This window comes from Nyctibius grandis, chromosome 19 (assembly GCF_013368605.1).
Source record: "Nyctibius grandis isolate bNycGra1 chromosome 19, bNycGra1.pri, whole genome shotgun sequence".
Lineage (NCBI taxonomy): Eukaryota > Metazoa > Chordata > Aves > Nyctibiiformes > Nyctibiidae > Nyctibius > Nyctibius grandis.
The window spans coordinates 8,690,960-8,716,288 of NC_090676.1; the positions used below are offsets into that span (position 1 = coordinate 8,690,960).

Genomic DNA, 25,329 nt, shown 5'->3' on the forward strand with positions numbered 1-25,329 from the left:
CATAAATAGGGCTTTTGGCACACACCTGTCGATGGGCAGCCTTGGGACAGGCCACCATTGTATCGGCTGACAAGTGCCTGCTATTAGTCACAGCTCTCTTGAAAAGCAGTTGTTAAGAGTCATATTAACAGGTGCTTGAGTGCATAGCTGCTCTGTAAACAGGGCTGGTGTTTGAAATGGCTACCCATGCCTTTTATGGACACTGTTAATCTCGCAGGCATCGCAAATTGTCATTGTGCTGGGGAAGAAGCAGCTGCTTCACAACTACTGGGATACTGTATTATTGCATAGTTACACCTTCTACAGGCAGCGTATATACACTTGGGGTGGGGGGGAATAACATTTTTGTCCTTCGTTAAAAAAATATTGGTTCTTAAAAAGTTGCCAAGTGGTTATGGTAAAAAAAAAAACCAAACATAAAAAAAACCCAACCCCCCCAAGCTACAAGTTTGATAGGGGCAGTGGGGTGCAGGTCCAGCCCTGCAAGGTGCTGAGTGCGGGGGCACCTGCCGAGGGGCAGCGGCAGCAGCAGGGCCGGCTCAGGGCTGTGCCCCCCTCACCGGGTTTCACGCACTCGCTTTGCACCGGGGTCCAACCCTGCACCCTCAGACGCCGGGACGGGAGAAGGATGAGGCCTTCGCATTGCACAGGAGGCACCGAGCAAGGAGTGTGAGGAGAGCTGGAGTAGCTGCGTCCGGCCCGGCGCACGCTGCGATGGCGACGGAGGAAACTAACTCCTACAGAAACTAGTTATAACATAGGGATTTGCGTGGTGAGCGGCCCGGGGAGCGGAGTCCTCAGCGGGAGCCGGAGCAGCCCGTCTCCTCATGCTTGTGGAGCAGCGACATACGGGAGAAAGTCCGGGAGCAGGTTTTGCATTGGTACTTCTTTACATCTGAATGGGTCTGCAGGTGGGCTCGGAGATTAGAGCGGTCAGCAAAGGCCCGGTTGCAGTGTGTACAGGAAAAGGGCTTTTCACCTGTGGGACAAAGAGAAACGCTCCCAATTAACCAGTGCATCAACACATGGGGAATATCAAAGAAGGAGCCATTCATTAGCCCAAGTGTGTGAGGAGCACAATGAAAAGAAGTGCTGGCTGCTATGGTTGGGTGGGAAAGGCGGACTAGGTATGTAGAAAGCCGCGGACTGGGGAATTGCCTACTCCCAGAAAAACCTCTCCCACGAACCACAGCAAATTCATGCTGGAAACATCTGCAAGCAGCAAGGCAGCCACACATACAAACGAAGACACAGTATTTGTCTCCCGCCTGGAGCCAAGCGCAGCATTTGCAGAGCGGCAGGAAAGCCAAGTGCTATGTGTTAATTATATCATAGCAGGCAGCGGCTGGAAGGCGCCAGCGCCAGGGCAAGTATAGCTATTTCCTCCGCCGAGCCCCGCGCTCCCCCTTCTCCCGCCCCGCTCGCATTGAAAACCCTGGCCAGGGCGAATTCCTCCCAGAAAGCCTCTTTTGGAGGAAACAAATGTGTATGCTCAATTTGGAAAGCACAATTAAGTCTTCTCGGCTTCCTTCAGCCATCATCTTTAGTACATTAAGAGGGTGTGAAATCAGTGCCAAGTAACAATTATGCTATCCCCGCAGCCCCACAAAGGATGCTCGGGAGATGCATTGTAGGGGCAGCCGTGGCAGCGGGGTGGGCTGCAGCTGCGGCACCCGGACCCGCACCAACAGGTGTGGGGGGTGGCCGGCCCCGCGCCCCCAGCACCTGCCCGCTGGCCTCGCCGAGCCTTGCTGCAGTGCATCGCGGCAGCGGGTGCGCTTTGAGCTGAGCTCATCGCTGCTGAGCGGGGTGGCGGGTTGGAGGCCACGGTGGTGGGCAGCTGGGTCTGGGGAGCTGCCCTGGCTGGGGAGACTGGCCAGGAGCCCTTGGTGTGAGCAGGGAGGGATGCTTCGGGCATGGCAGCGCACAGGGAGGGAGTGCTCCAGCTGTCTCATCGCCCCAGTTTATGAAATTGAGCTGAAGTGTGTGTTGTCACACCATGGCCGACGGGCTGGCTCACGGGCAGGCACAGCACTAACAGCAGCGGCACAGATTTACGAGCCAAGCCTTGACCCTGCGCTCAGTTCCAGCCAAGAGGATATTTAAAGGACATTTTAGAGAGATGTGCCAAGGGGGTTTGGGAAGCCCTTATCTTCACAGATAACACCCAGCCCACCGATTCGCTGGGGGCCATGGAGCTGGGAAGCAGGAGGTGATAAGGGAGGGAGGGAGGGAAAGGGGCAAGAGCCAGCGTTACCGGTGTGCGTCCGGATGTGGCCCTGCAGCAGCCAGGGCCGGGAGAAGGCCTTGCCGCACATCTTGCAGACACAGGGCAGCGTGTGGCTCCGGATGTGCATCTTGAGAGCCCCCAGGCTCACGTACTCCTTCTCGCAGTACTTGCAGCTGAAGGATTTCCTGGCCTGGGCGTCGCAGTGCAATTGCTTGTGCTTGGAGAGCCCGGCGAAGGTGGAGTAAGCCTTGGCACACTGGGCGCAGCGGAAGCGCTCGGCGGCGGCGGGGGCCGAGGCTGGGCTGGGGGGCCCCGAGCTCTTGCCTTCATCCTCCTCACTGGAGAGCGTGGTCAGGTCCAGCGCTGGGGCCGCGCCACCCGCCGCCTCGCTGCCCGGGCCGCCTGGGAAGAGGCTGGAGAGCAGCCCCGCGTCCCACACCAGTGGCGGGTAGTAGGCACCAGGGCCGAGCACCTCGGGCGGGGGGATGACGGGCAGCGGGCACGTCTCGTAGAGCAGCGGGGTGGCCAGCACTGCGGGGGGGGCGGCAGCGCTCAGCGGGGGCCCGATGCTCCCCGTGGGAACGGGAGCGAGGGGACCTCAACCCACCCCCGGGGGGGCCCCGCACCCAGGGCAGCGGGGTGCCCAGCCCATCCCCGCGGGGCTCCGCACCACCCCCGGGGCAATGGGACCCGACCCCAGGCCATCCCGTGGGAGCCCCGCACCCCACCCCGGAGCCAGAGGAGCAAAGGGACCCCAGCCCACCCCGCGGGAGCCCAGAGCCCCAGCCCACCTTGCTGCGAGGGATGGGGCGAAGGGAACCCCGCGCCCCTGCCCACCCCCGTCATGGGTTGCTCCCCGCGCTCCCGTGCCCACCCCACGGGGGAGCCCCCAGCGCCTCTGCCTACCCCGGGGTACCAGGGGGCGGCTCCACACCCCGGGACACGAGGGATCCCGCGCCTCACCCCACCCGAGATGCACGAAATTGGAAAAAAAAAAAACAAACCACCCCCGCACCTCTGCAAAAGTCAGTCAACCCCCCGCTCCCGTGCGCGGACACGGGGCGATCCCGCACCGCAGCCCCCGCCCCACCCCGCGGAGCTCCCCACGTGCGTGGCCCGTCCCGCCGCGCCCCGTCCACGCACCGGCCTGGCTCTCCAGCTCGCTGTAGTTGGGCTTCTTGCTGGCCGAGAAGTGCTTCTTCACCAGGAAGGAGCGCGGCATCTTGCAGCCCCGGTGCCGCCGCCCGCTGCCGGGCCGCCGCGCCGCCGCGCCCGCTGATATGGGCCCGGGGCCGGGGGGGCGGTGCGGGGGCGGGCGGGGCGGGGCGGGGCCGCCCCCGGGCCCCGCAGCCAATGGGCCAGGCGGGGCGGGCACCGAGCCGGGCCGAGCCGTGGGGATTGCCCACGGGGGTCGGCTCCCGCGGGACGGAGCTGGTGCTGCTGCTGCTGCTGCTGCTGCTGCTGCTGCTGCTGCTGCTGCTGCTGCTGCTGTTGATGATGATGATGAACGAGCCACTTCTGGCTTCTCCCCGGAGTGTTTCCCTAGTGCCACGCTTCCCGCGGGGACCAGCCGGTGTCCCGGAGGGAAGCAGGGCAAGGGACCATGCGACAGACCCACGGCCTCTGTGCCCGAGCCGGGGAGACCTACAGCAACGGGGCTGGAGGAAGGCACTGTGCCGGGAGGGTGATCCCCGGGCCTCCCCCACGCGTGGCTGTCCTTGTCCCTGCCCCACTGCTGGGGACTGCGATGCAGATGAGGACAAGCCTCCGCCGTGCCCTGCTGCTCCAAAGCACGGCTGGGACACAGCCCGGGGGGGGAGCACAGTTCGCTGCAGGTAATTAATCCTCTGAGAAGAGGCAATATCTTGGGGGATGGATCCAGCGCAGCCCTTGGTGTTTCCCTCCCCCAGGCAGGGCTCCGGAGCACCTGCCCAGACATGCTGCTCCCTTCTGCCAGGCAGGTCTCAGGCAGTGCAGCCTCCCCGAGCAAGCTGCCCTCCGGTTTCCTCCCCTCCTGCCTTCCCAAACTCCTTCCCCACGAGCGGCGGTGTGGGTCACACAACCCCAGAGAGGCACACACTCCTTTTGGTTCTCTGCTCCCAGGGACACGTGCCCATGGGAAGGTGCCCAGGCCTTGCTAGCGGGTGCTGGGGGTCAGTGGTGAGCAGAGCCAGAGCGGTCCCTCTGGCCTGGCAGTTAAAAAGCCCAGCCCGGGCTTCCAGCGCGCCCCGTCCCTCCGGCTCACGCAGGGATTTCCCCGCTGGAAGGGCTCAGGGCACGGGTCCAGCCACCTGCTGCAGGGGCCACACTCAGCTCGGGCCAAGGCAGCTGCTGGCGGCGGGCGGCTGCGGGAGGAGGAAGAACGGGACCTGCTGGGAATGCCTCCTCACTCCTGGCCAGCACCCAGCCCTGCCACTCGAAAAAGGGCCTGTGGTGCCGGTCCACTCGTGACGCAGCCATCACACACCGCTCCGCCAGCCCCCGCTGACCAGACGTTACAGTTTAGCCACAACCTGCATGAAATGCAGAAGTGGGGAGCAAAGCTTTACACTGGCACAGCTGCAGTGCTGGGGGCTGAGCTCACTGTCAGTCTTTCCTCAGGGCAGGAGCAGCTTGGAAAGCTTGTCCTGCCAGCCACAGGCAGTCCTGTGGAGACAGATGCGTTTGCAAACTCTTCCCCTGCAGCCACGTTCTCTGGAGCTGGATCCGTTCCTTCTTCGCTGCAGAATTGCCCATGGCTTTCAGCAGGTGTTTATCTGCACAACTCATCTCCGGATCAGCCTGAAGTTCAGGGGGAATTGTGCCCCTGAAGGCCTTGGGGGATGCAAATCACAGAGGCCAGGTCCGCCCCATTTCTCGCAGGGATCTGGAGGTGCAGCACCCCACGGGGCAGGGGGCAGCAGCCCGGGTGCTGCCGCAGGTGCCTCCCCCCGCGCCTCGCCGGTGCCCCCCCACGCTCCTCCACCTGCCGCGGATGTGGTTATACTGGGGGCACTTGTGCGAGGAACCCAACGAGGTGGTTTTCTTTCAAGAAGCAAAGCTTGCTCCTCTGTTCTTTCTGAAATGTTAATTATCAGATCTGTTCCAACCACTGCGCGTGGAAAAAAAGTGCATATGCTAAAGAAAAAACCGAGATCAAGGTAGAGAGTGACCTGACCTGCCTGTGCCCGTGAGCCAGCAAGCTACAGGACAGAAAGCAGGCGACCAGAGGGGAGGGGAAGCTCTGCAATGATTCACGGGCTGGAAACGGCAGTGGCTTCTCCGCCGTCCCAGCCTGCACCACAGCACCGGGCTCTGGTAGCTGCTGAGCCCCGCGCTGGTCAGAACAGCCCTGGCACCAGCCCGTGGCACAGCTTCAGTCCCAGACCCACATGGACCAGCCAAAGGAGCTCGCAGGCACATGCTAACCACCTCCAGAGTGGCAAGTCTGCTGCAAATTGTTCTTTTTACCTTCTTTGGCCCCATGGCTACACGAAGCGTCTCAAATACCGTGCTGCAGAGCAAAGCTCCTGCTGCCAAGGGAGACTGTGATGGGGTGAAGGGAAGTTCTGGCCATGAGGGGTGGGGATGAGGCGTGCACCGCACTGCAGGGCCAGGGGAGCTCCGTGAAACTCACCGCAGGCCCCTGAGCCGGGTGGAGGAGGACGGGGCCGAGCACGGGGCCAGGAGGTGCGAACCCTGTCCCGTCCTCTCCAGAATGCAAGACCTCCCTCTGCTGTCGGCGCACGCCGTGCCTGAAGCTGCTGCAGCGACCAGGGTGGGTTTATTTCCCCTACGCTCAGCTTATGGAAGGGAAACTCATCGCACTGGGATACCAAAACAGCTCCCTGAAGCTCCACTGCATTATTTTTTAAAAGCCCAGTGTCTGTGTACTAGGTAAAGACAGAACAAATGTGAGAAGAACTAGAAGGAGAGACCTAAGCCGCTTATTTTCACTGAGTGCTGAGTATTTTCTGGAGTTTTGGAGAAGGAGTGAGGAAGGAAATGGAATTTTTCGGAGTGGTTTCAACGGTCCTCATTTGTATCACCTGAAGAATAATGTAGTTTACCCATAAAAAATGAGTTGCTTCTGAAGAATGAATCATGGACCAATGCAACTGTGCCACGAAGCTCTGCATTAGAAAAACAAACAAAAACCCAGCCCCAAACCAGGCAAATGCCCCATTGTCATTTTCAGTATATTTAAACCAAACAAAAGCTTTAGGACTGCGAGCACATCCCTCATTTTCTTTTCCATGACTTAACACAGCCTCGGTATTGCGAGAGGTTAATCCTTCTTATGCTGGTTGTGGCCATCCAGTATAGTTGGCCAAAGGCAAATTTGCTGTGCCTTTGTCAATCAGGTGACACGAGGACCCAGAATATACCATTAATGCTTTATTATAGATGGGATCCTTTACAAGATTTCATCCCCCCAGCATAAGGAGACCAGGGGGATTTATTGCTGTAATTCCAGATGAAGCGATGCCTTTGTGTTAGGCAATTAATGCTGACAACAATTTATCAGACTCATTAAGACCAGTCTTTGACAGATTAATTTAAAAAAACAGCTCAACCACAAGCTTGTCTCCTCCCATTCTGTCCCTCTCGTCTGCACTAATCATCCTCCTAAGGTTGACTCCCTGTGCCAGACATGGGGAATTTCACAGGTCCAAGGTGGCCCGATTGCATTATCCCCAACAATGGGCACTTTGGATTTGCTGCGGCTCCAAGATCAGCTGCTGACGAGGTGAGAGCAGCTCTGGCAGAGTACTTCACTCTTCTGCAGTAACACTCCACTGGATTTCAAAGCCCAAACTAGCTTGTTCTAGAACAAGGCTTTTTTTAATCACAAGTTTCTGTGCACAAATGAGATGAATCAAGGCTACACACAGAACACACGCGCCTCTTGACACAATGTCTTATTAAACCAACCAGCAAGACATCCCACAGCAGGTGTAAACACATTTGTATTTGTTGATGTAGTCAGCAGCATAGACACAAAGCTCTTCAGCAGCTGGAGCAAGTGGAAGTCTACGGCTAGGTTTGTCTCTGAGCAGTTCTATGGATGCCCATCACAGCACACAAAGCAGTGCTGTGAATCCTGCTGTTGCCAAGCTAGCAGGTGCCAGGATTCCAGGACATTGCTCTTACTCACGCACTCATGTAATCAAAGTTAAAGTAGAACTAGTGTGCATTTTCCAGTCAATATTTTTGGTCTGTACCTTCTGTGAAAGAATTCCCAAGTAATAAATTGATGCAAATCAAACCCAAGTTGCATAGTCAAGGGATGGGTCTGCACAGGCGGTTAGGGTACAGTCACTCAGCACCAGCAACTTCTGACCGGTCGTTGCTGCAAGCCAGCCTTCACCTCCTCATTTGGAGCTACCTAAGCTGAGGACAACACAAGGATGTCAACATCACAAAGATGACAGCCAGAGGAGTTAAAGCTATGGGAGCTGTGACGATTTCAACAGAAAAGCCTGGCTGGACAGTCACACCTTCCTGATTTAACAAGGTCCAGGGAGGTTTGTTCCTATGGCTTACAGAAGGATTCACATACAAGACTGCATCTGCAGTATTCTGGCCAGCTCTAGAAGAACTTGCTCTGAACTCAATCTGAACTATTTTTCATAACCTGTGTAGTCCACTGTTTGGAATATTATTTGAAGTCTCTGCATTTCTCAATGTCTGTTGTGCTCCCTGAAGCATTATGCAGCCGGCAAGAAGAGTTTCTAGGGAGGTGCTGAAATGAAATGTACAGACCACGAGGAAGAAATTACAAGAGTTGACACAAAGATAGGATTTTACAAATAAAGGTCATTTAATTTATAACTTGTCTTCAAAAGTCAAAAACATGACAGAGTAATTGCTTGGAAGCTTCTAACTACTCCTTAAACATTTTATCAGAATTGCATGGAAGTGCACTTAGAATAGTAGCAGAAATCTGGATTCCGGTCAATGGGTACCACCAAACTGTTCTAGCCAGAACTCAGAAATGCCCATCCAACCACTAACACACTGCAATCTCTTTGCAGGTCAAGCATTAAAAACAACCAACCCCAAACACAGTACTTTTTCCACAGTACCATGAGATTCTCCCCTGCCCCAAGACTCAGCTTCCCGTCACCAAGCAGAACCTTAAAGATGAGCCTGTAATTGCCCATACCAAGTTGGGGAAAACATACTAAAACCAAGCTCAACTTAAATATGTTAGAGGTCTGTCTGGACACAGAGTTTAATCAAGAGGTTTTAGCTGGGGTGTGTTTCATTGTTTTAAGGGTAAGGCTATGCTGCAGTCTGCAGAGTGCAATGGTATTAAGTTTACTGGTCAAATAAATTAATTAGTACTCAATTCTGTGGTGGTGCAGGTCCACTGCTCCAATTAAACACGCTTAAATTAGACTAGACATCTCAACACTACTGTGATTTACAAGTTTGGTCAGGTGTCTTAGATCGTTAGATCTCAGCATCTGGACTGTGCAGGTAACGAATATATTAAACTAAAAAGTGAAAGAGTAGACTTGAATATAGAGTATCCATTTGCCACGTACTGGAACTGTCATCCTGCTTTCTGGGTTATATTTCACTTTTTTTTTTTTGGAAAGCTATACCTGCATACTTCCCATACAATATTATATGGAAAACAATCTAAGTACAGCTTCAGCTACTTCAGCAGCATCTACAAGAAGAACAGGAATTCGAAATACCTGTTAAAATCTGTAATGCAGGAAGGTAGTGCTATGCAAGTGCTATGAACTACTGATAAGTTTTGCTACCAGCTTGCCTTGAGAGATGGGAAAACTAGGAATAGATATGAAAATTTTAGTTTAAATAGAAAGCAGAAGTATTGAAAAAAACCTTCTGAATTCCCCTATCAACATAAGGCTTAAAATCACTAGAAAACCAGTTTCAAAAACACCAATTTAATCATAAAGCCCGCAAACATCATCAGTATTTGCTAAGATAGTTTAAAAATGATGCATTTTAACTAGGACCAACATTAAAGTTTATTTTCTAGGCTATAAATTATGGTCAAAGTATGGAAGAAAGTAATAATCATGCATAGAACTAAAATATTTTGAACTAGTTGCTTACACAGGTGCAAAGATTTGCTAAGACAGTTTGTAGTTTGAAGACTCATACTGAAGACATGTTTTCCATATAGTTGAGAGGCTGAGTGTAAGAATTTAAACACTGGGAAACATGAAATCACAGGCATCATAGGTCACTTTAAATGAGAGCTGGTCTGACAACTACAGTTAGCACCTAGAGGTCTCACTAAAGGAAAACAGAGCTACAAATACACCTCTCATACTATCAGTTAAGATATGTAAATGAAATTGGGAAGATATATTTATTAACTAGTTCAGGCCATTCCATTTGGAATGGTTTTGGTTTTAGACAGTCAAATGAACACAACTGCAAAAGAAACTAAGAAATAGGCATAGGTAAACAGATTTGTCTCCTCCATGTTGACCTACAATTAAGCTTTGTGTGAGGCAAGTAAGAAAATTAGGCTGACAGGGTTGAATGGCACAGACCATATAAACAAAAGACTGAGTGGTACAGAAATATCAAACCAGGATTTGAAACAGAGCTAGGGATTAAAAAGTCTTCTGTATTTCTGGATGCCTGAGTTCGTCTTGGGATGTACAGGGAGAAGTGCAAGGATGCTGGGCATTTCCCCCCTCATGGAAGCTTGGTTTTACAGTTAATCTTCTAGTTGGTTCATTTATCCCGCAAAGAACGCATCAAAACCTGTGCCATCATATCATCTTCATCAGCATCATAATCCTATGAACAAAGGGTACAGAAATTCTTTTACTGCAACAGCCATGCTGGTTGATACAACACCAAATAAGAACAGGAAAAAGCTGTCTCTTCCTTTGACTTGCCAATAATCCAATTTCTCTCTGTCACGGTTTAACCCCAGCCGGCAACTAATTACCACAGAGCCGCTTGCTCACTCCCCCTCAGTGGGATGGAGGAGAGAATCAGAAGCGTAAAATTGAGAAAACTCGTGGGTTGAGATAAAAATAGCTTAATAATTGAAGAAAAATAATACTAGAATATACAAACAAGTGATGCACAGGGCAAATGCACCTGCTGACCAATGCCCAGCGATCTCTGAGGAGAGAAATCCCAAAAACACAATCCTGGAAAACAGAGAGAGTGCTTCCTGGCCAACCCTCATCTATATACCGAGCATGTCCTTGCATGAGATGGAATATCCCGTTGGCCAATTTGGATCTGTTGCTCAGGCTATGCTCCCTCCCAGCTGCTCGTGCACCTGCACACTAGCAAAGCATGGGAAGTTGAAATAGTCCTTGATTTCTTAGCAACAACTAAAAACATCAGTGTATTATCAACATTCTTCTCATACCAAAACCCATACTGAATCCAAAACATAGCGCTATTCTAGCTACTAAGAAGAAAGGTATCTCTATCCCAGCCAAAACCAGGACACTCTCATACCATCTGCATGGATGAGGTTTCACAGTAGTGGCTATGTGGAAAAGCTGGGTTTTAAGAGTCATCAGGCTGTATTCCAAGGGAGAGGAAACACATACCACAAAAGTATCATATGAAAAGCGATGTCGTCTTTGAAGGTGCTCCATGAAGTTAGCACTCCTGTAATTTGGATCTCCCCATGGCATTGAGGCACAAATTGGGCAAACCTTCAAGAAAAAAAACCCCAAAAAGCCAATTAAGCCCCAATGGTTAAGTGCTTTAACATTTGCAGTAGGAAGGGCAGGACAGAGACAGCATGGAAGATCGAAGTTTGAGGTCTGTGACAATCACTATTCTATATGCAAAGTGATGTCAATTAGTTTGCTGGGACATTTAATACAAAAGCCTCAGATAGCCCTGAATAATTTTAATTCAAGTCTTAGACCTCTGAACTAGAATGGCTTGCTCTCCTCTCTACATTCTGAAAATCAGAATTGACTACAGCTGTTTGCTTTAGAAGATTTCAGCCTTTATTTCCCAGTAACAGAAAAGTTCCTTGATCTCCTTTGCAAAGATCACTTCTCTCCAAGGGAAAAAAGGAACTTCTTTTCTAAATAACTTGGAATTCCGAAGAACTTTCCAGAAAAATGCAAGTTTCAAATTCAGTTTCATGTTTTGCAATTCCTTTTATATGAGAGGGAGTATCAGCAGATAAAGACTACTAGAATGATATGCTATTTTTTGCAAGCATTCTTCCTAATAGTTTATAATATCTTCTTGCTGAAAACAGCAGAGGGGAAAATTAAATGCCTGGCATTTTTCTGAAATGATATCTTATTAATTTTATGTTTGTTACTGTGCCTAATTAACTTTGAATGTCTGCCATTTTTCAAATATGAGAGGAAGAGGTGACCTAGCTGCAAGGGGAACAGAGACTAGTCACCTCCAGAGAATGTATCGAAAACCAACATTACGATTATGTAAAAGTTAAATGCACAAACAGCATACCCACATTTGACTTTAACGGGAGTAATTATAAATACGTACTTAACTTCAAGAGTAAGTCTCTAATTCATTGTTTCAAAGGGATTTAACATTAGACTTCATTGCAATTCTTGCACCAAGACTTTTTCTTACCACTTGTTTTGCATCCATGCTGTGCAATGTTTTGCAGTGTTCAACTAGTCCTTCTTGATCAAAGTTTTTCTCGCTGCAATATGGACAAGGAAAAGTAAAGCGATTCGGAAAGTTCCTGGTTGGGGGGAGAAAAAGAGGTTATTTATTATTGTAAGAAAGTTAAAAGCAAAAGCTTTAGGATTCAATACTCAAAAGTTGTCTTACTAGCTCTTAAGAATACAAATAATTTAAAGCAATAGTCTTATTCTATGCAATTAAGACAGGCTGATTTTAAGAATCAGCTTTTTAATTCCCAGCAATAGCTTAAGGAACTCTTAGTATCATCCGTATTTACACGGAATGAGAGCTCTTCTAAAAATGTTATAAATGCCATTTATCATCTTGGGTTTGTTTTTTTTTTTTTTTTTTAAATGCACAGGGTACCAACCAGTATACTACAATGCAGATGAGTGCACTGCAATCAATACCAATTTCCCTTCATTATCAGTTACGACAATCAAGAGACAGAAAGACAAAGGTTTTATTTTAAAAATAGCTACATTTACAAGAGTACCCTGATCTTTAAGACGTCTAGTGCATAGACCAGGCAGAAAGCAGAATAGCTTGCCTGTGCACAGATACAGGATTAAGGCTTAGTTTTTAACAATGTGAAAGGATTAAAACAATTAATACTCAAATTGAGCAAATAGGTAAAAGTCTGCTTTGACTCCAAAATTCTACAGTTTGCATGAAACCCCATAATGCAGTTAATTTTTTTAAAGATAAAAGGACTCTTCTCAGAAGAATCAAAATTGAGATTTCCTAACAATTAATCAGGAACAGCCCTGTTTTTGTGGCAAAAAAGAAAGTATTTCCAGAGAAGAGCTAATTACCTGGTGTTGTGAAGTGGTTCTTTAGTTACAGCTTTCACACCTTCCATTATATAATTCTGGTACTTTGAACAAGAAGCTGCATGGCTACGCATCTTTGAGAGATACATCTGTGCAGGCAACAATTGCATAGCAAGGTTAATATAAACTATTTGCAGTTACTCCTACACTTTCAAGCAGAAGGAGTAAACATCCAAAACAAAGGAGCTTTCTGCAGACAGTGTTAAAGCAGGAAAACCCAAACACTTCAGCTGGTGAGGCAGAAAGCTTCGAGATTATATAGATTAGTTAACCTGTAACTTTGCTGCCTGTAATATTTTACAAATACAACACTGTTCAGGACAACTCACTTTTCTTAACCTGTACTATAGTCTAAAAAAAATATGCTTCATATAAAGCCAGTTTACCTGGTCACTGAGGAGAAGAGACAGTGTATGGAAAATAACGGGGCTTATAGTACAGATTTGGTGTAGATTGATTGCTAATTGCTCAATCTCATTAATGAAAATTCAAATTTACAATAAGGAAATCTGTAATTCAAGGCACTACAGTTTTCTATCAGTTGGAAGTAAGAGAGAATGAAGATACTACCCAGAAACAAAAAGTGAAACTAACTCAACTGTTACCCTCACCGGAGTGTGTCTAATTACCCATTTCTTGTTGTTTTGCCATCTGCTAAGATATTTTCCTATACATTCAATTAACGCTAAGAAGCCCAATTTTACAAAGAGAAAGGAAATGACAGGAAGGATGCCATACAGATATTCAACACGCAAGACGCTAACAAACAGTAAGTCTATGGAATACACCACTCACATAAGACAACTTTGACTCATAACCATTTCAAAGAAAACAAATAAATTTCACTATCTAAAACCCACATCTACTGTTTCATTACAACATTCCTCCCACAGAGACATGCTCACAGAAGCAACTTCAGAAGCAATATTTTACTGTAATTTTAAAATCAGTATCTTTCACTTGAAATTCACTTCCTGAAGAGGTAACAATAAATAACTGTGGAAAGAACGTCAACATTTGGGTGCTGCCTATATAAAGTATCTTCAGCACTTATCAGAACAGACATTTTGACCTGATTCTGCAGAAAGCTGAAAAGCAAGCACTTTATTTCCCTCTAAGCAGTACGGCCAAACAGGCCCATCTCATGCACTTAATTTCCAAATACTTTCATACTTTTTTATTGCAGCCATTGCAAGTGGTTTCTGTCATTTCAATTTGCTTTTCCAAATCCAGAGCTCGGCTACCAGGTGACAGGGTGCTGCGGCACACACCACAAACCGGCTTTTTTGGCTTAAGACATTCCTGCAGGCACGGAGTGCAAAAGCTAGGGAGGGAGAAAAACAGTACGCGGTGAGAACAGCCCTCCGGAACACGCAGCGTAAACATCCAGAGCCCTTCCATGGCTTCTGCCCTAAGTGATAACGGAGGCTCAAGAAATGGTATCTAATAAAGCAGCAGCCTGCTGACATCTGTGCATGAAGGGAGGAGTACAATTCTAGTTCGTTATGCTCAGGGTTACTGACTCTTGGACAGTGCTCTGCTCCCTCGGTTTCCATAACTTTCAGGAGGGAAAGTAATCGAAAGTGAAAGAATATTGGCTTTTTTCCCTTTTTTTTTCCCCTTTCATGGAAGCCCCAGGCCACCCACGAGACGCTGCTGAAGAGCGGAGCTGCCTGCCGAGCCCCCCCGTCCCCAGGCAGCGCTGCCTGACCCCATCACCCCCATCGCGACCCAGCCCCCGCCGCGCAGCCGGCGGCCTTACCCGTCCCGGCCCGCCCAGGGCCACCCCGCTCCCGAGGGAGCGAAAGGGGAAGGCTTAGGGCAACCGAACCGCGGCTCCCTCCAAGGCCTCACAGCCCCCAGCCCGCGGGCCCAGCGCCAGCTCCCTCCCGCCGAGGGCGGAGAGGGCCCCGAACCGCCACCGCCGCCGCAGCCCCCCACACCGCGCCGCCCCGCCGGCAGCCACTCACACGTGTCCGCAGGGGACGCGCACCGGGCTCTCGTACACCTCCAGGCACACAGGGCAGGTGAAGCGCGACAGCGGGTCGTGTCGCCGCTCCGGGGAGCGGGAGGAGCCGCCGCCCGCCACCGCCATCTTCCCACCGCCGCGCCCCGCCCCGCCGGCATCCGGGTGAGGGCGTGGCCGCTGCGCAGGCGCAGCACCGCCCCCGCGCCGAGACAACGCCCACGGGGGCGTGGTCACACCCGGCGGGCGTGGTCACGCCTAATAGGCGTGTGCAATGGGGGCGTGGCCCGAATCTGCTCCGCCCCCGCGGCGCCGGTGCCGGCCCTCGGCGGGGAGAGCGGGCAGCGCTCCTGCACCGCGTGGGGGGAACGACCGAGTTGAACAGCAGCCCAGCGGCAGACAGCGGCACGGGGGCGGGTGCCCGCCGCGGGCTGCCGGGTGAGCCCGGCCCGTGTGACACCGTGAGCCGTGCGGGGGCGGAGGCACCGCGGAGCTCCGGGACGCGCGGGTGCGGCTCCTTCCTTTGGCGTACGGCAAAAGCCTGATTCTGGCTCTGGAATAACCACGGGCCGCCGGAGTGAAGGGCAGCGCAGCTCCTCTGCGGTTCCCCAGCCGCGCCAATACAAAACCGTTCATACAAGAACCACGATTCGATAACCGATCGCTGTCACGGTCAGCGCACAGACACACCCCGCAGAAATTAAACAGCCGCTTCGCCTCCCGGTTGCGCCCCCCCCCAGCCCCGGGACAGGCCCGCGGGCCGGGCGGGAGGCCTGCCCGCCCTGTGCCCTCACCCCGGGCCCACCCTGACGGCCGTGGCCTGCGCCTCCGGCCCGACCGGCCTCTGCCTCTCCCTCAGCCCCGCGTCCCCCCGCAGCACAGCGGGCCCCGGCCCGGAGCGGCCCCGCGGCCCGGCGGGCCTTGAGGAGGTCGCCCGGCCCCGCTGACGTCACGCGGCGGAAGTGCTCCCAGCGGCAGGCGGCGGTACTCCGCCCCCCGCCATCCACTTCCGGGGCGCCGCTGTCAGCCGCCCCCTCCTGCTGGCCGCCGGCAGCCCCCGGGCCGGTGCCGGGAGGCCGAGCCGTGAGGGCGGGCGTGCCCCGCCGCTGGCAGCCGGCGGCCCTTCCAGGGGGGTGGCCTCGACTGTGACGTCGCGGGAGCGTGTGAGGGGCCGAGGGGTCCGCAGTCCGCATCCGGGTCACCGGGCGCTTCCGGCGGAGCGGCGGCGGGTCCTGGCGGCAGGCGCGGAGCGGTGAGGGCCGGGCCTGCGGGGCGGGGGGCTCTGTCCGCCCGGGCTGTAGGCCCTGGGCGCAGCGCGGGTGGCTGAGGGGAGGGGCCGACGGGTTTGTGGGCGGCGGGCGCTGCGCCCCGTTACCGGCGAGAGGCAGGAGGAAGCCCTGTGGGGCCGGCCCCGGGGCTCGGCGGCCAGCAAGTGCCGCTCACGGCGGAGGGGCGAAGGCGGTGTCCCGGGGCCGTGCCCGCGGCTCCTCGCACCGGCCGGGCTGAGCGTCTGTGCAACAAGTGTCTCCGTGAGAACCGAGGAGCGAAACGGCTTCGAGCGAGTGTTAATTTGTGTGTTGTTCCCTCCTTCCCCCGTGTTTCATGGTCTGGAACTCCTCAGCGGTGCGGTGTGCCCTTGTGCTATTAAATAGCCTTTGTTTTCGGCTTAGTTTTCTGTTCAGGTGTCGGGTGAGAGCCTGGCGTTCCTGGGCGCCTTAGCGTGGCGTAGGAGAAGGTTGTACCTGTCCCGTGTTTATCCCCTATTGCTGTAAAGGTTTTTGCGTGATCGTGTCCTGGCGAGCAGGCCAGGGTAGGTAGGGGGGCTGGTTCCCTCGGCTGAGGTTTGACCCAGGAGATGGATGGAAACGTCGTATTGTCTCATCAGCAGAAACTGGACTCGGATCAGAACTTATTATTCACGCATCTCTGAAACCTAGAGGTTTTCAGTGAATAATTTGCAGCAAAACGGCCTTGTCACCTTCTCCGTTCCATCAGCCACTGTGTTTCTTAAAACTATATTTATCTGTGCCTGCTCACACAGTGAGGTTTTTATCGAGCCCTGTAACCATGGTTGTTAGCAGTTCGGAGCCTGCCTGGCGCTGGTGGGCTGCCGGGGACGGGGATGTTTTGCTTCTGGGAGCTCTGCACGCAGAGGAGCAGCTCTGCGGAGGCTTGTTGGTGTGTTTGGTTTCTCGTGTTTTGCCTTTCAGCTCGGTGAACTCTGGCTTGTGTACAAACCGCAAGTCAGAATCGGAGCTGGCAGTGGCTTTGGGTGTCACAGTCTGCAGGGCCTTGATGAAGGACTTTAATTTGGGGACTTCCCTAATGCTGACATCTTGTACATGTAACCAAGCGCTTTTGTTTAGTCGTTATTAACAGTGGAGGTGGAAGAACTGTAATACTTAATCCAGCTCCTTGTCAGCACAGGATCCTTCCTTGTCCTGGGCGTGTGTTACTGATGTGCCAGACAGAGATCTTTCTCTGAAATTCTCTCGTGGAGCTCCTCGTGCTGAGGAACAGGCGTTCTGTTGGCTTTGTCCACAGACTTCATCTTGCACGACTTAAGGAGGAAAGATCTGGGGAGAGAGAAGGGTTTACTCCTGTCCCTTATGCTCAGATGTTAATTTAGAGCTCCCCGTTTCCTGCGATTCACAGCTTGTCTCTTGACATCAGTGCAATTTCTGAGTGTGGAAAGACCGAGAGCAGTGTGCCTTTGAGCAGAAATTGAACTGCTAGTTAACTTTTCCCACACGATGTTGTCGTTAAGTGCAGCCTTTCGTCAAGTAAATTAACTGCTAGGCTGCGGGTTTTGTTTGTTTGTTTTCCTGACCTCTTGGTTGTTGGTTTGTGTTTCCCCCCCCATCTATTTTGTGTTCTGGCTCCTTTCATTCAGTTAATTTTGCTCTTAACAGTGATTTTCATTTTAACAGGAGTGTGTGGGGGCATTGATCGGTATTCTAGAAGCTGCAATTAATATTGGGTGGAAAGTCTTTTCTCAAGTGCTGTTTCAGACTGACTATAACCGAAACAGTGCATTGATTTCCCCTGCCTCCCCTCCCTTTGGTTCACAGCTGGGAAGTCTGTAAGGGCTGGATTGCATTTTCATTTAAAAAACGAAGCCTGCGGTCTGCTTTTGGATCACAAGTTCTTCAGGCAGTTGAGATGGAGTCCGTTGGCCCATTAATTACCTTCCTTTTGATAAAGTAGCATTAGGAAGTTGCTTTTGTCACAAGCTTTTTTCTGTGTAGTATGTGAGCTCAGTGAGATGAAAATGTAAATCAGTATATACCTAAAAGCAACTATCCCTGCGAGCAAAAATGTACATGATGTAAAAACAGAAGGATTTTGCTCTGTTCTAATAAAGCAGTGAAAAATGTCAGGTGTAGCTTGTTGCTGAAAAGATGAGAATCATCTTTGCAGCTGCCAGCATTCAGCTGAAACTTTGGCTGTCCTTTGCAGTGTTCAGGGGAGTCTGGTCTCTGTGGGATGGCTGCAGAGTTCTCCCAGCAGAGTGATGGCCTGGGTGTGCCATCAGGTGGAATGTGAGTGGCAGTCAAAAGCTGAGAAAATGTTAGAAATAGAAAGGCAAGGTTAATTAATCTGCTCAGTTTATGGGCAGTCCTGTGCCCCTAGGGACAAAAAAAAAGTAGCTGCTTTCCCAAGTTGAGCAAAATGAAACTTCTTTGTGGGGTTTTTAAATCTTCATAGCACTGTGCAGGGCAAAACCAAAACAAAACAGTGACTGATTAAAATAATGTTTGTCTAAGTAGTTTGAATTGAAAGGGCAAAATAAAATGCAGAGAAGAGACCCTTAAAACCTGGTACTTCTCCTTTCATTTTTTTGCTGTGGGTTACTTTTGCCTTGGTTCCCGAAGCCAAGGAACCCTCAGTATGGGCTTGAGCCTACACCAGCTTTATCGTATCAGACTCTCAGTGCCTTGCTTGATGTAGGTTTGTTGTGCTGTTTTAGGCGGATAACTGGAAGAGGAATAGAGAATGACAGTGAAAAGCAGGACAACGGCATTTCTGTAGACTCCTGCGCTTTTTCAGAAACCTAAAGAGGGTGTTCTGGGAGCTGCTGCTCTGTGAACCATTTTATAGAACCCTGTGAAGCAGTTAGATGCTGTGGACATCTGGGATTTATGCAACTGTGATGACTTGTCTTTGTTTTCAATTTTTATTCCAGAAGAGTTGCCATTACTGAAGATTTTTAATGCCAGATAATCGACCGACTGACGAATAACCATGAAAGAGACAAGGTAGCTGCCCAAGTGTGTGATAAAAACTGATTTCAATGGATACAAAATATAAAGACGATTTATTTAGGAAGTATGTACAGTTCCATGAATGCAAACTGAATGCCTCTGACAACAAGCAGCGTCCTATTAATGATGAGTATTTGCGGGTGGCAGCGGCAGCCTTCCTTTGCCTTCCCAAAGTTGATCCCTTTTATAGATTCCGGTTGATAAAGTTTTACGAGATGGCTGAAAACTCACTGAGATCTGTGAAATCCTCAAGTTTACATTCTCTCCAGAATGCATTCAGCATGCTCGAGACAGTTGGAATTAATCTCTTTCTCTACCCCTGGAAAAAGGAGTTCAAAAATATTAAGGTAAGACATTTTATGTGTGGCCATAGTGAGAACATGATTTGTTATTCTTTCTTTTAACACATTTCATGCATTTCCTTTAAATACTCCTTTTTCCCCGCCTGTTAGCATAATGTATATATTTGTCTATATGCAGTTGGTAAACAGAAGCCGTAGGAAAGTTTCCATTTAAAATAAGTGAAGTTTGTGCTGGTGAGAGTATCCTGAGAGCAGAAGTACAAGTACTATCCGCATTTATATTGTAACCGTAAAATAAGAGGAAGAGCTTATTTAAGGTTTTTGTTAAGCTGACCCTGCTACAGTGTCTTAATTTCTACTTGGAGATGCTTTCACTAGTGTGAGTGGTCAAGTTGTGTTTAACCTCAGTCGAAGTTTGATTTTAGTCTTGCTACAGCTATTAATGGAGCACAAGTACTAACAACCAATGCATGGTTTCACGTGGATGCTTTGCTGAGGTTCCCACAAGTTATATGATAATGGTAAATGAACTTATCTGAAAGAATTGTTTCCAGAATATCTTTTATCTGCTTATCAGTTCTCAAATCATAAAGTTTTTATTTTAATGTACTTTCAAATTATTTACCTATGCGAGGGTCGTGGAGGGAAAAGTAGAAACTTGTATATTGCTCAGCTTGGGTGCTGGAAGTCAGATAGTGAGTTCTCTGCTCTTGATTTTTCTATTCTGTCTTTTACCTGTTCTTTTATGCTTATTTAAATCTGCTGCAGCATTTCAGTAATGAATGCTGCAGGTGACTTACAAGAGCAGTTTTGAGACTTGAAAGCTGGATAAAAACACTGCTGGTGTAGGTGTCTGAAGTCATTTGCAGGTTGTGTTGCACTAGTGATGGGTATTTTGGTTTGTTTTTCTTAAAAAGACACCATTTCACTATTTAGCAGAGAATTTGAACATTATCAGACCATTTGAGAGTTCTCTGTTTCCCCAAGGGGAAACTTCCTTTCTTCAAGATCTCTCTATAAATCTTCATCATTGTGCTTAAGTTCTGGCCTTTGAAATGTTGGCTGATCCACTGAGGATATCACTTGATGCACTGCTGATATTGGCTGTGGTTGTGCACTGTGGATCCAGAACCTGTTCTGTACAAAGATGTGATAGGCAGGCTACTCTTGCCTGCAATCCAAACCAGTTTGAACTGGGTTAAGAACATACCTCTGGTATGCCAGATGCTAAGGATATTTCAACTTGCACAAACTCGTATCTCTGTTTTTGGGGCTTCTTTAGTGGAAGTTCTTGACCTAATATAAAATTAAATAAAACAAACATTTGAAATTGCGTAGTAACGCTACACAAAAAAGTGCACACCTCAAGTATATTTAAAGCTGAATTGAAGAGGGCTTCGGTACTCCCACAGTAATTCCTGTTATCTCTAGCTAGCCCCTGTCCAGGAGCAGTACATGAAATATCTGCTTTTTTACCTTTCATGGTACACTTGCTTGTAAATGCAAGCATGTCTGCTACGCATAAAAGTTAATGTCAGTGTATAGCATAGTGATTTAAATCAACAGGGAGGACATTATGCTAATCAGAATTTCAATTTGAATGAAAACTCTCCTACTTTGAATTTGCCTCATGCAGAATTTCCATCTTCTGAACAGGAGGGATGCAGAAATGGAGTTCATCTTGCCATGGGAGTTGCATGTGTTCACTGTCATTATTATTCTATTTAATTTTACAGTATCTGTCACTGAATTATCTGAACATCTAGTCCACCACTGAATTTGTAACCTAGTTTTCCTTTTATTTCCCCCCCACTCCCCTTAGACCTACACTGGACCCTTTGTTTATTATGTAAAGTCTGCTCTAACTGAAGATGATGTAAGGCAGATTTTGAACTACATGGGCTATGTCCAAGAACTGGGAACAATGTATAAGCTCAAAGAGCAGGTTGATGCCATTCAAGTGAAAATGGTTTCATTTGAACTCTTTTTGGCCAAAGTGGAATGTGAGCAGCTTCTTGAAATTCACTTGCAAGTGAAGGATAAAGGTTATTCAGAGATTGATGTCATAAATGAACGAAAAAATAGCAATGAAGATGTTAGAGGCTGCTCAGAAGCCATGAAACGGCGTGCAGAATGCAAAGAAAACTTAAGTGCTTCCATGGCACGAATGGTACTCCAGAAATCGGCGAGTGAGCGGGCCTCTAAAGATTATTTTAAGCCAAAGGTGAGCAAGCCTTCTAAATCAGTGGACACATACGACAATTATTGGGAAAGTAAGAAACCACCTTTGATGAGCTCACTGAGTCTCAGGAAAGAACCAATTTTAGTTGATGCAGAAGATGACATTAAAGATGAAATTATCCGTCCGTCACCCTCTCTTCTGACAATGTCAAGCTCCCCACACGGGTGTTCAGATGAATTCTTGCCAACTTCATCTCATCACAATGGCATGCTAAGAACAAATGCCGCTTACAACTCCTATTTTTCTGCTCAAGAGGACTTAGATTTATATACTGATCCTGATTCTAGAAGTATGTTAAATTTTAAAAGACAAGAAGCTGTTAAGCCTGATGTATGGCTGTTGAGAAGTGATGCCAACCCTGTTTACCACAAACGCACCCACCTAGCCAAAGAGACAGCTTCCCTCAAGTGCCAAAACTGTGGCGTACCTTGTGGCACTTCTGTTTGCCAAAAGTGTGACAATCTGTTCAGCTCCAGGCAGGAATACCCAGCAGTGAAACAGAGCACCTATTCAATCAAACAGCTTCCAACTGATGGCTTGTCTCCTGCGTCTGCTTTAAGGGAGAAATCTCAGTACACATCACAGACTCAGAGTCAAGAGAGAGCTGCTCAATTCAGTTCCAAATCCAAACCTTCAGGCACCTCGCGCTGCGGCTTTTGTAACCGATCTGGAGCTGCAAACACTTGCACGTTTTGCTCCAAAGTCTCATGTGACAGTTGCCTCAATGCTTACTATTACGATCCCTGCTGTAGAAAAAGCGAGCTTCACAGATTCATGCCTAACAATCAGTTAAACTATAAATCGTCCCAGCTGTCCCATGTAGTTTATAGATAGACTTGATTAGTCTGTTTTGGAGCGGAAGGAAAAGGGGAGGGGAAAGGGCTATCCTGACTAATGTACTGACTCCACTGATACAAAAATACACCGACCTCTTACAAAAATGGCATGTCCAAATATTTGGAACCATAGTTCAGTGATCAGGTGCCAGTTCTTGATTTTTGTGGCTTCACAGATGCTGCAGATACATTAGATTTCATGCTGCTATAATTTAGGTAACTCCTAAATGATCATTACTTTTCAATTTACATGGGGGAGAAGAGCACATTTTTCTTTAAAACTTGGCAGCTGTTGCGTTTTAGAAAAGTGACATCGCACTTTTCTATTACATTGCAGTCATCTCCTTGCCCAGATAAAACCATGCAAGGCTTGAAAAGAAAATCTAAAAATTAAGATTCTCGTTTTCTATGAGTGATGGAGCTACTGACGGTTTTTGATAAAAGTATGGCTTTAAAATGTACAAGAAATACATGGCTTGTTTTGCCAACAAGGACTATTTTTTGAAGTGTGTCTGCATTTCTTGATCTCCAAAATGCAAACACCACAGCATCTCTTCCTTTCGTCTTTATCTTTCTTCCTTCTCCCCTTATGTCCCGGTTGTTTATCCCAAGCTTATGTAATCTGAATCTGGACAACACATGCGTTATTTTCTGGTGTTGCCAATATCATCCTACTGGTTTTTACTGTACGGTATTTTAAAAAAGGTGAACATGTATTCATGTCACTTAAGTTATGCCCAGAGTGTTGTCCTTCCAGATGAGTACTAATTTTCTTTACTTTCTGTTGCACATGTTTTAAGTACTGTTCTTTGTACTGTAAATAGGTAATTTGGAAACAGTTTATTTTTAATAAATATTTAATATGTTGAGTTGTTAAAAGTGGTAAAATCATTATAACTATGAAGTCTCTCTGGGTTATTTGTTCAGATGACATTTTGTTTTTCCTTGTACTGTATTTCATAGCTTGTTATAGTCACTGTGGCAGACTGATGTTCTTGGCTCTGATCAATTTTTGGTTTTTAATCTGACATTTTTTTCCCTCTGATAAGGCTACCACTTGTCTAAGTGTAGTCTTGTCTAGGAATTGCAGGATTTTGGTTCTCAACGCATGCTTTTCCTTTGTGGTTCTGGAAATTCTAAGTAGAAATGTTACACTTGCTTCCAAATTCACTACGAAGTCTGTAGTGTAGTCCAGCAAGTAAAGCACTGGCCTGGTTAAAAATCAGAGCTCGTTTGTGCGTCCTGTTAAAGTAAACCCATCAGTTACGGATGTTAATCAGATAATATTATTTATCTGTATTACTGTAGCACATAGGAACCCTAGCCGAGAACCAGGATTCTGTTGTGCTGGGCTCTGTACAGTTTGACCCCCAAACAACACCTGATTATGAGTAGGCTTTAGTTTTTTATTAAAAGGAAACCCACAAGAATCCTTCTAACTTCCTTGTTCCAACTAGCTAGTTAGAACAGAGTATCAGGCAACCTAATTTGATGTGCAGAATTAAATGTGTTTAAAATATCTGTAAAGAACTCTAGCTGAAATGTAATCTATTGTAGTCCACTTTGCACTAAAATTATTCACTTAGGGTTTTTTTAAACACTGTTAGAGTCTAGGCTTCTAACTTAGATGTCCATTGATCCCTGTGTGACAGAAACATGCATGAATGATCGTTTGTCTTACATTTTTTGGGTGGGGGGAGGGCTTGAGGTAGGTAAGGGGGAAACTATATAGGCTAATGTTGTAAAATAGCTAAAATAATTTTTGCCATAAATGGGTGTCAGAAGTATTATGGAAATAAGGTGAAACCCGAGTCTTACAGAGGGCTGAGAACAGTAAGTTGCTGTACAGTTTGCACTAAGAAACAAAGTGAATGGTGTGTGTTTAGCAATCAGGGAAATTTCTGAATCAAGCGACTGCAACTGAACGTAATGTTACAGGCAAGTGTTGCCTTGCTGACCCTGAAGGTTGGGGTGAATATTGTTTAGGTGAATGGTTTTAAGGTTTTCAAGATCTTGTATGGTTTTTTATAAATATATATATATATAAATATGACACAAATGTAGATACATTATGTATATAGTGAAGAATTTAAAAACAATTTTACTATTAAAATACAGTCTAAGGGTGGTTTTCATTTTGGTGGTTATTTTGTTTTTGTTCACCTTCTGAAGTGTCATGCCTGTTTGGCTGCTATACAGTGTTATCTCCTAGTTCACTAGTTCAGTTTCTATATGGCTACTCACACTACAGTGAATAACTAAAACTGTGATGCCACGTAATTTTTACGGTGAACATAGCAGGGACTATACTTGCTTTGAAAAAGTCCTGTGTATATATGTCATGGAATACTGTAGTACAAAACTGTGTTGAATTGAAGTGATACCATGCTCTATTTTTGTGTATCTTACTGTATGAGGTTGCTGTGATTGATACAGTAAAATATATGCTAATTTAAAATGCAGGTGTTTTGCATCTGATTTGTTTAAATTATGTTTTGAAGGAATTTAAAAATAAAGAGGCCTTTAAGAAAAGGCTTAACTCTTTTCTTAAAGTTGAGTGCATGTAGCTGTCTGTTTCACAACTGTTTTGCATGCGGAAATGAGTTGGTGCACAAAGGTAATCTTGGGGGCAAAACGGGCAAGAGCGTGTGTATCGTGAGCCTCAGCTTTATGAAATGGGATGTACTGCCTGCAGAATGCAGGGCTTTTTAAAAAACATTTATTTTCAAGTCTGAGCAGCATGACTCAGTTTGTTCCATAAGAGCATGTAAGCCAATATGTCAGCAGTCTGCAGCAGACAGACTAACGTGGGGTAGAGTGCAGGCTTCGTGTGCGATGGGAAGCTAACCTACACTGATTTCCAGCCTCGACTCTCGATGTCATATGCACTTTTTCTGACTAGCTTCCTGATGTGAGCTGCATCTTGCAGAGGATGTGGGATACTATTGGTGTGCTTTTTGGCGCTTGAGTTCGGCCTTCTGTCTCCTTTTTCATCCTGCTAGCTCTGGAGCAGGATAACTTCTCAAGT

General features: G+C 48.2%; 3 protein-coding genes across 4 annotated transcripts; 1 reads left to right on the forward strand and 2 right to left on the reverse strand.

Annotated features, from left to right (window-relative positions):
- Nucleotides 1-625: 625 nt before the first annotated feature.
- Nucleotides 626-3,465, reverse strand: SNAI1 (snail family transcriptional repressor 1). The gene is made up of 3 exons (XM_068416326.1): nt 3,374-3,465; nt 2,258-2,761; nt 626-979 (listed from the first exon to the last, which is right to left on the reverse strand). The coding sequence occupies exons 1-3, from the start codon at nt 3,450-3,452 to the stop codon at nt 798-800; spliced, it is 765 nt and encodes a 254-aa protein (XP_068272427.1). The 5' UTR covers nt 3,453-3,465; the 3' UTR covers nt 626-797.
- A 4,544-nt stretch (nt 3,466-8,009) lies between these two features.
- RNF114 (ring finger protein 114) lies at nt 8,010-14,809 on the reverse strand. Its single transcript, XM_068416193.1, has 6 exons — nt 14,661-14,809; nt 13,864-14,014; nt 12,673-12,779; nt 11,801-11,915; nt 10,783-10,890; nt 8,010-10,006 (listed from the first exon to the last, which is right to left on the reverse strand). Exons 1-6 carry the CDS (start codon nt 14,783-14,785, stop codon nt 9,941-9,943), a joined length of 672 nt encoding a protein of 223 aa, XP_068272294.1. The 5' UTR covers nt 14,786-14,809; the 3' UTR covers nt 8,010-9,940.
- Nucleotides 14,810-15,680: 871 nt separating this feature from the next.
- SPATA2 (spermatogenesis associated 2) lies at nt 15,681-24,759 on the forward strand. 2 transcript variants are annotated; one of them, XM_068416194.1, is made up of 3 exons: nt 15,681-15,908; nt 18,843-19,268; nt 21,046-24,759. In XM_068416194.1, exons 2-3 carry the CDS (start codon nt 18,951-18,953, stop codon nt 22,297-22,299), a joined length of 1,572 nt encoding a protein of 523 aa, XP_068272295.1. In that variant the 5' UTR covers nt 15,681-15,908; nt 18,843-18,950; the 3' UTR covers nt 22,300-24,759. The 2 variants fall into 2 exon arrangements, with proteins under 2 accessions (XP_068272295.1, XP_068272296.1); XM_068416195.1 differs by having other exon boundaries at nt 15,681-15,898.
- Nucleotides 24,760-25,329: the final 570 nt, after the last annotated feature.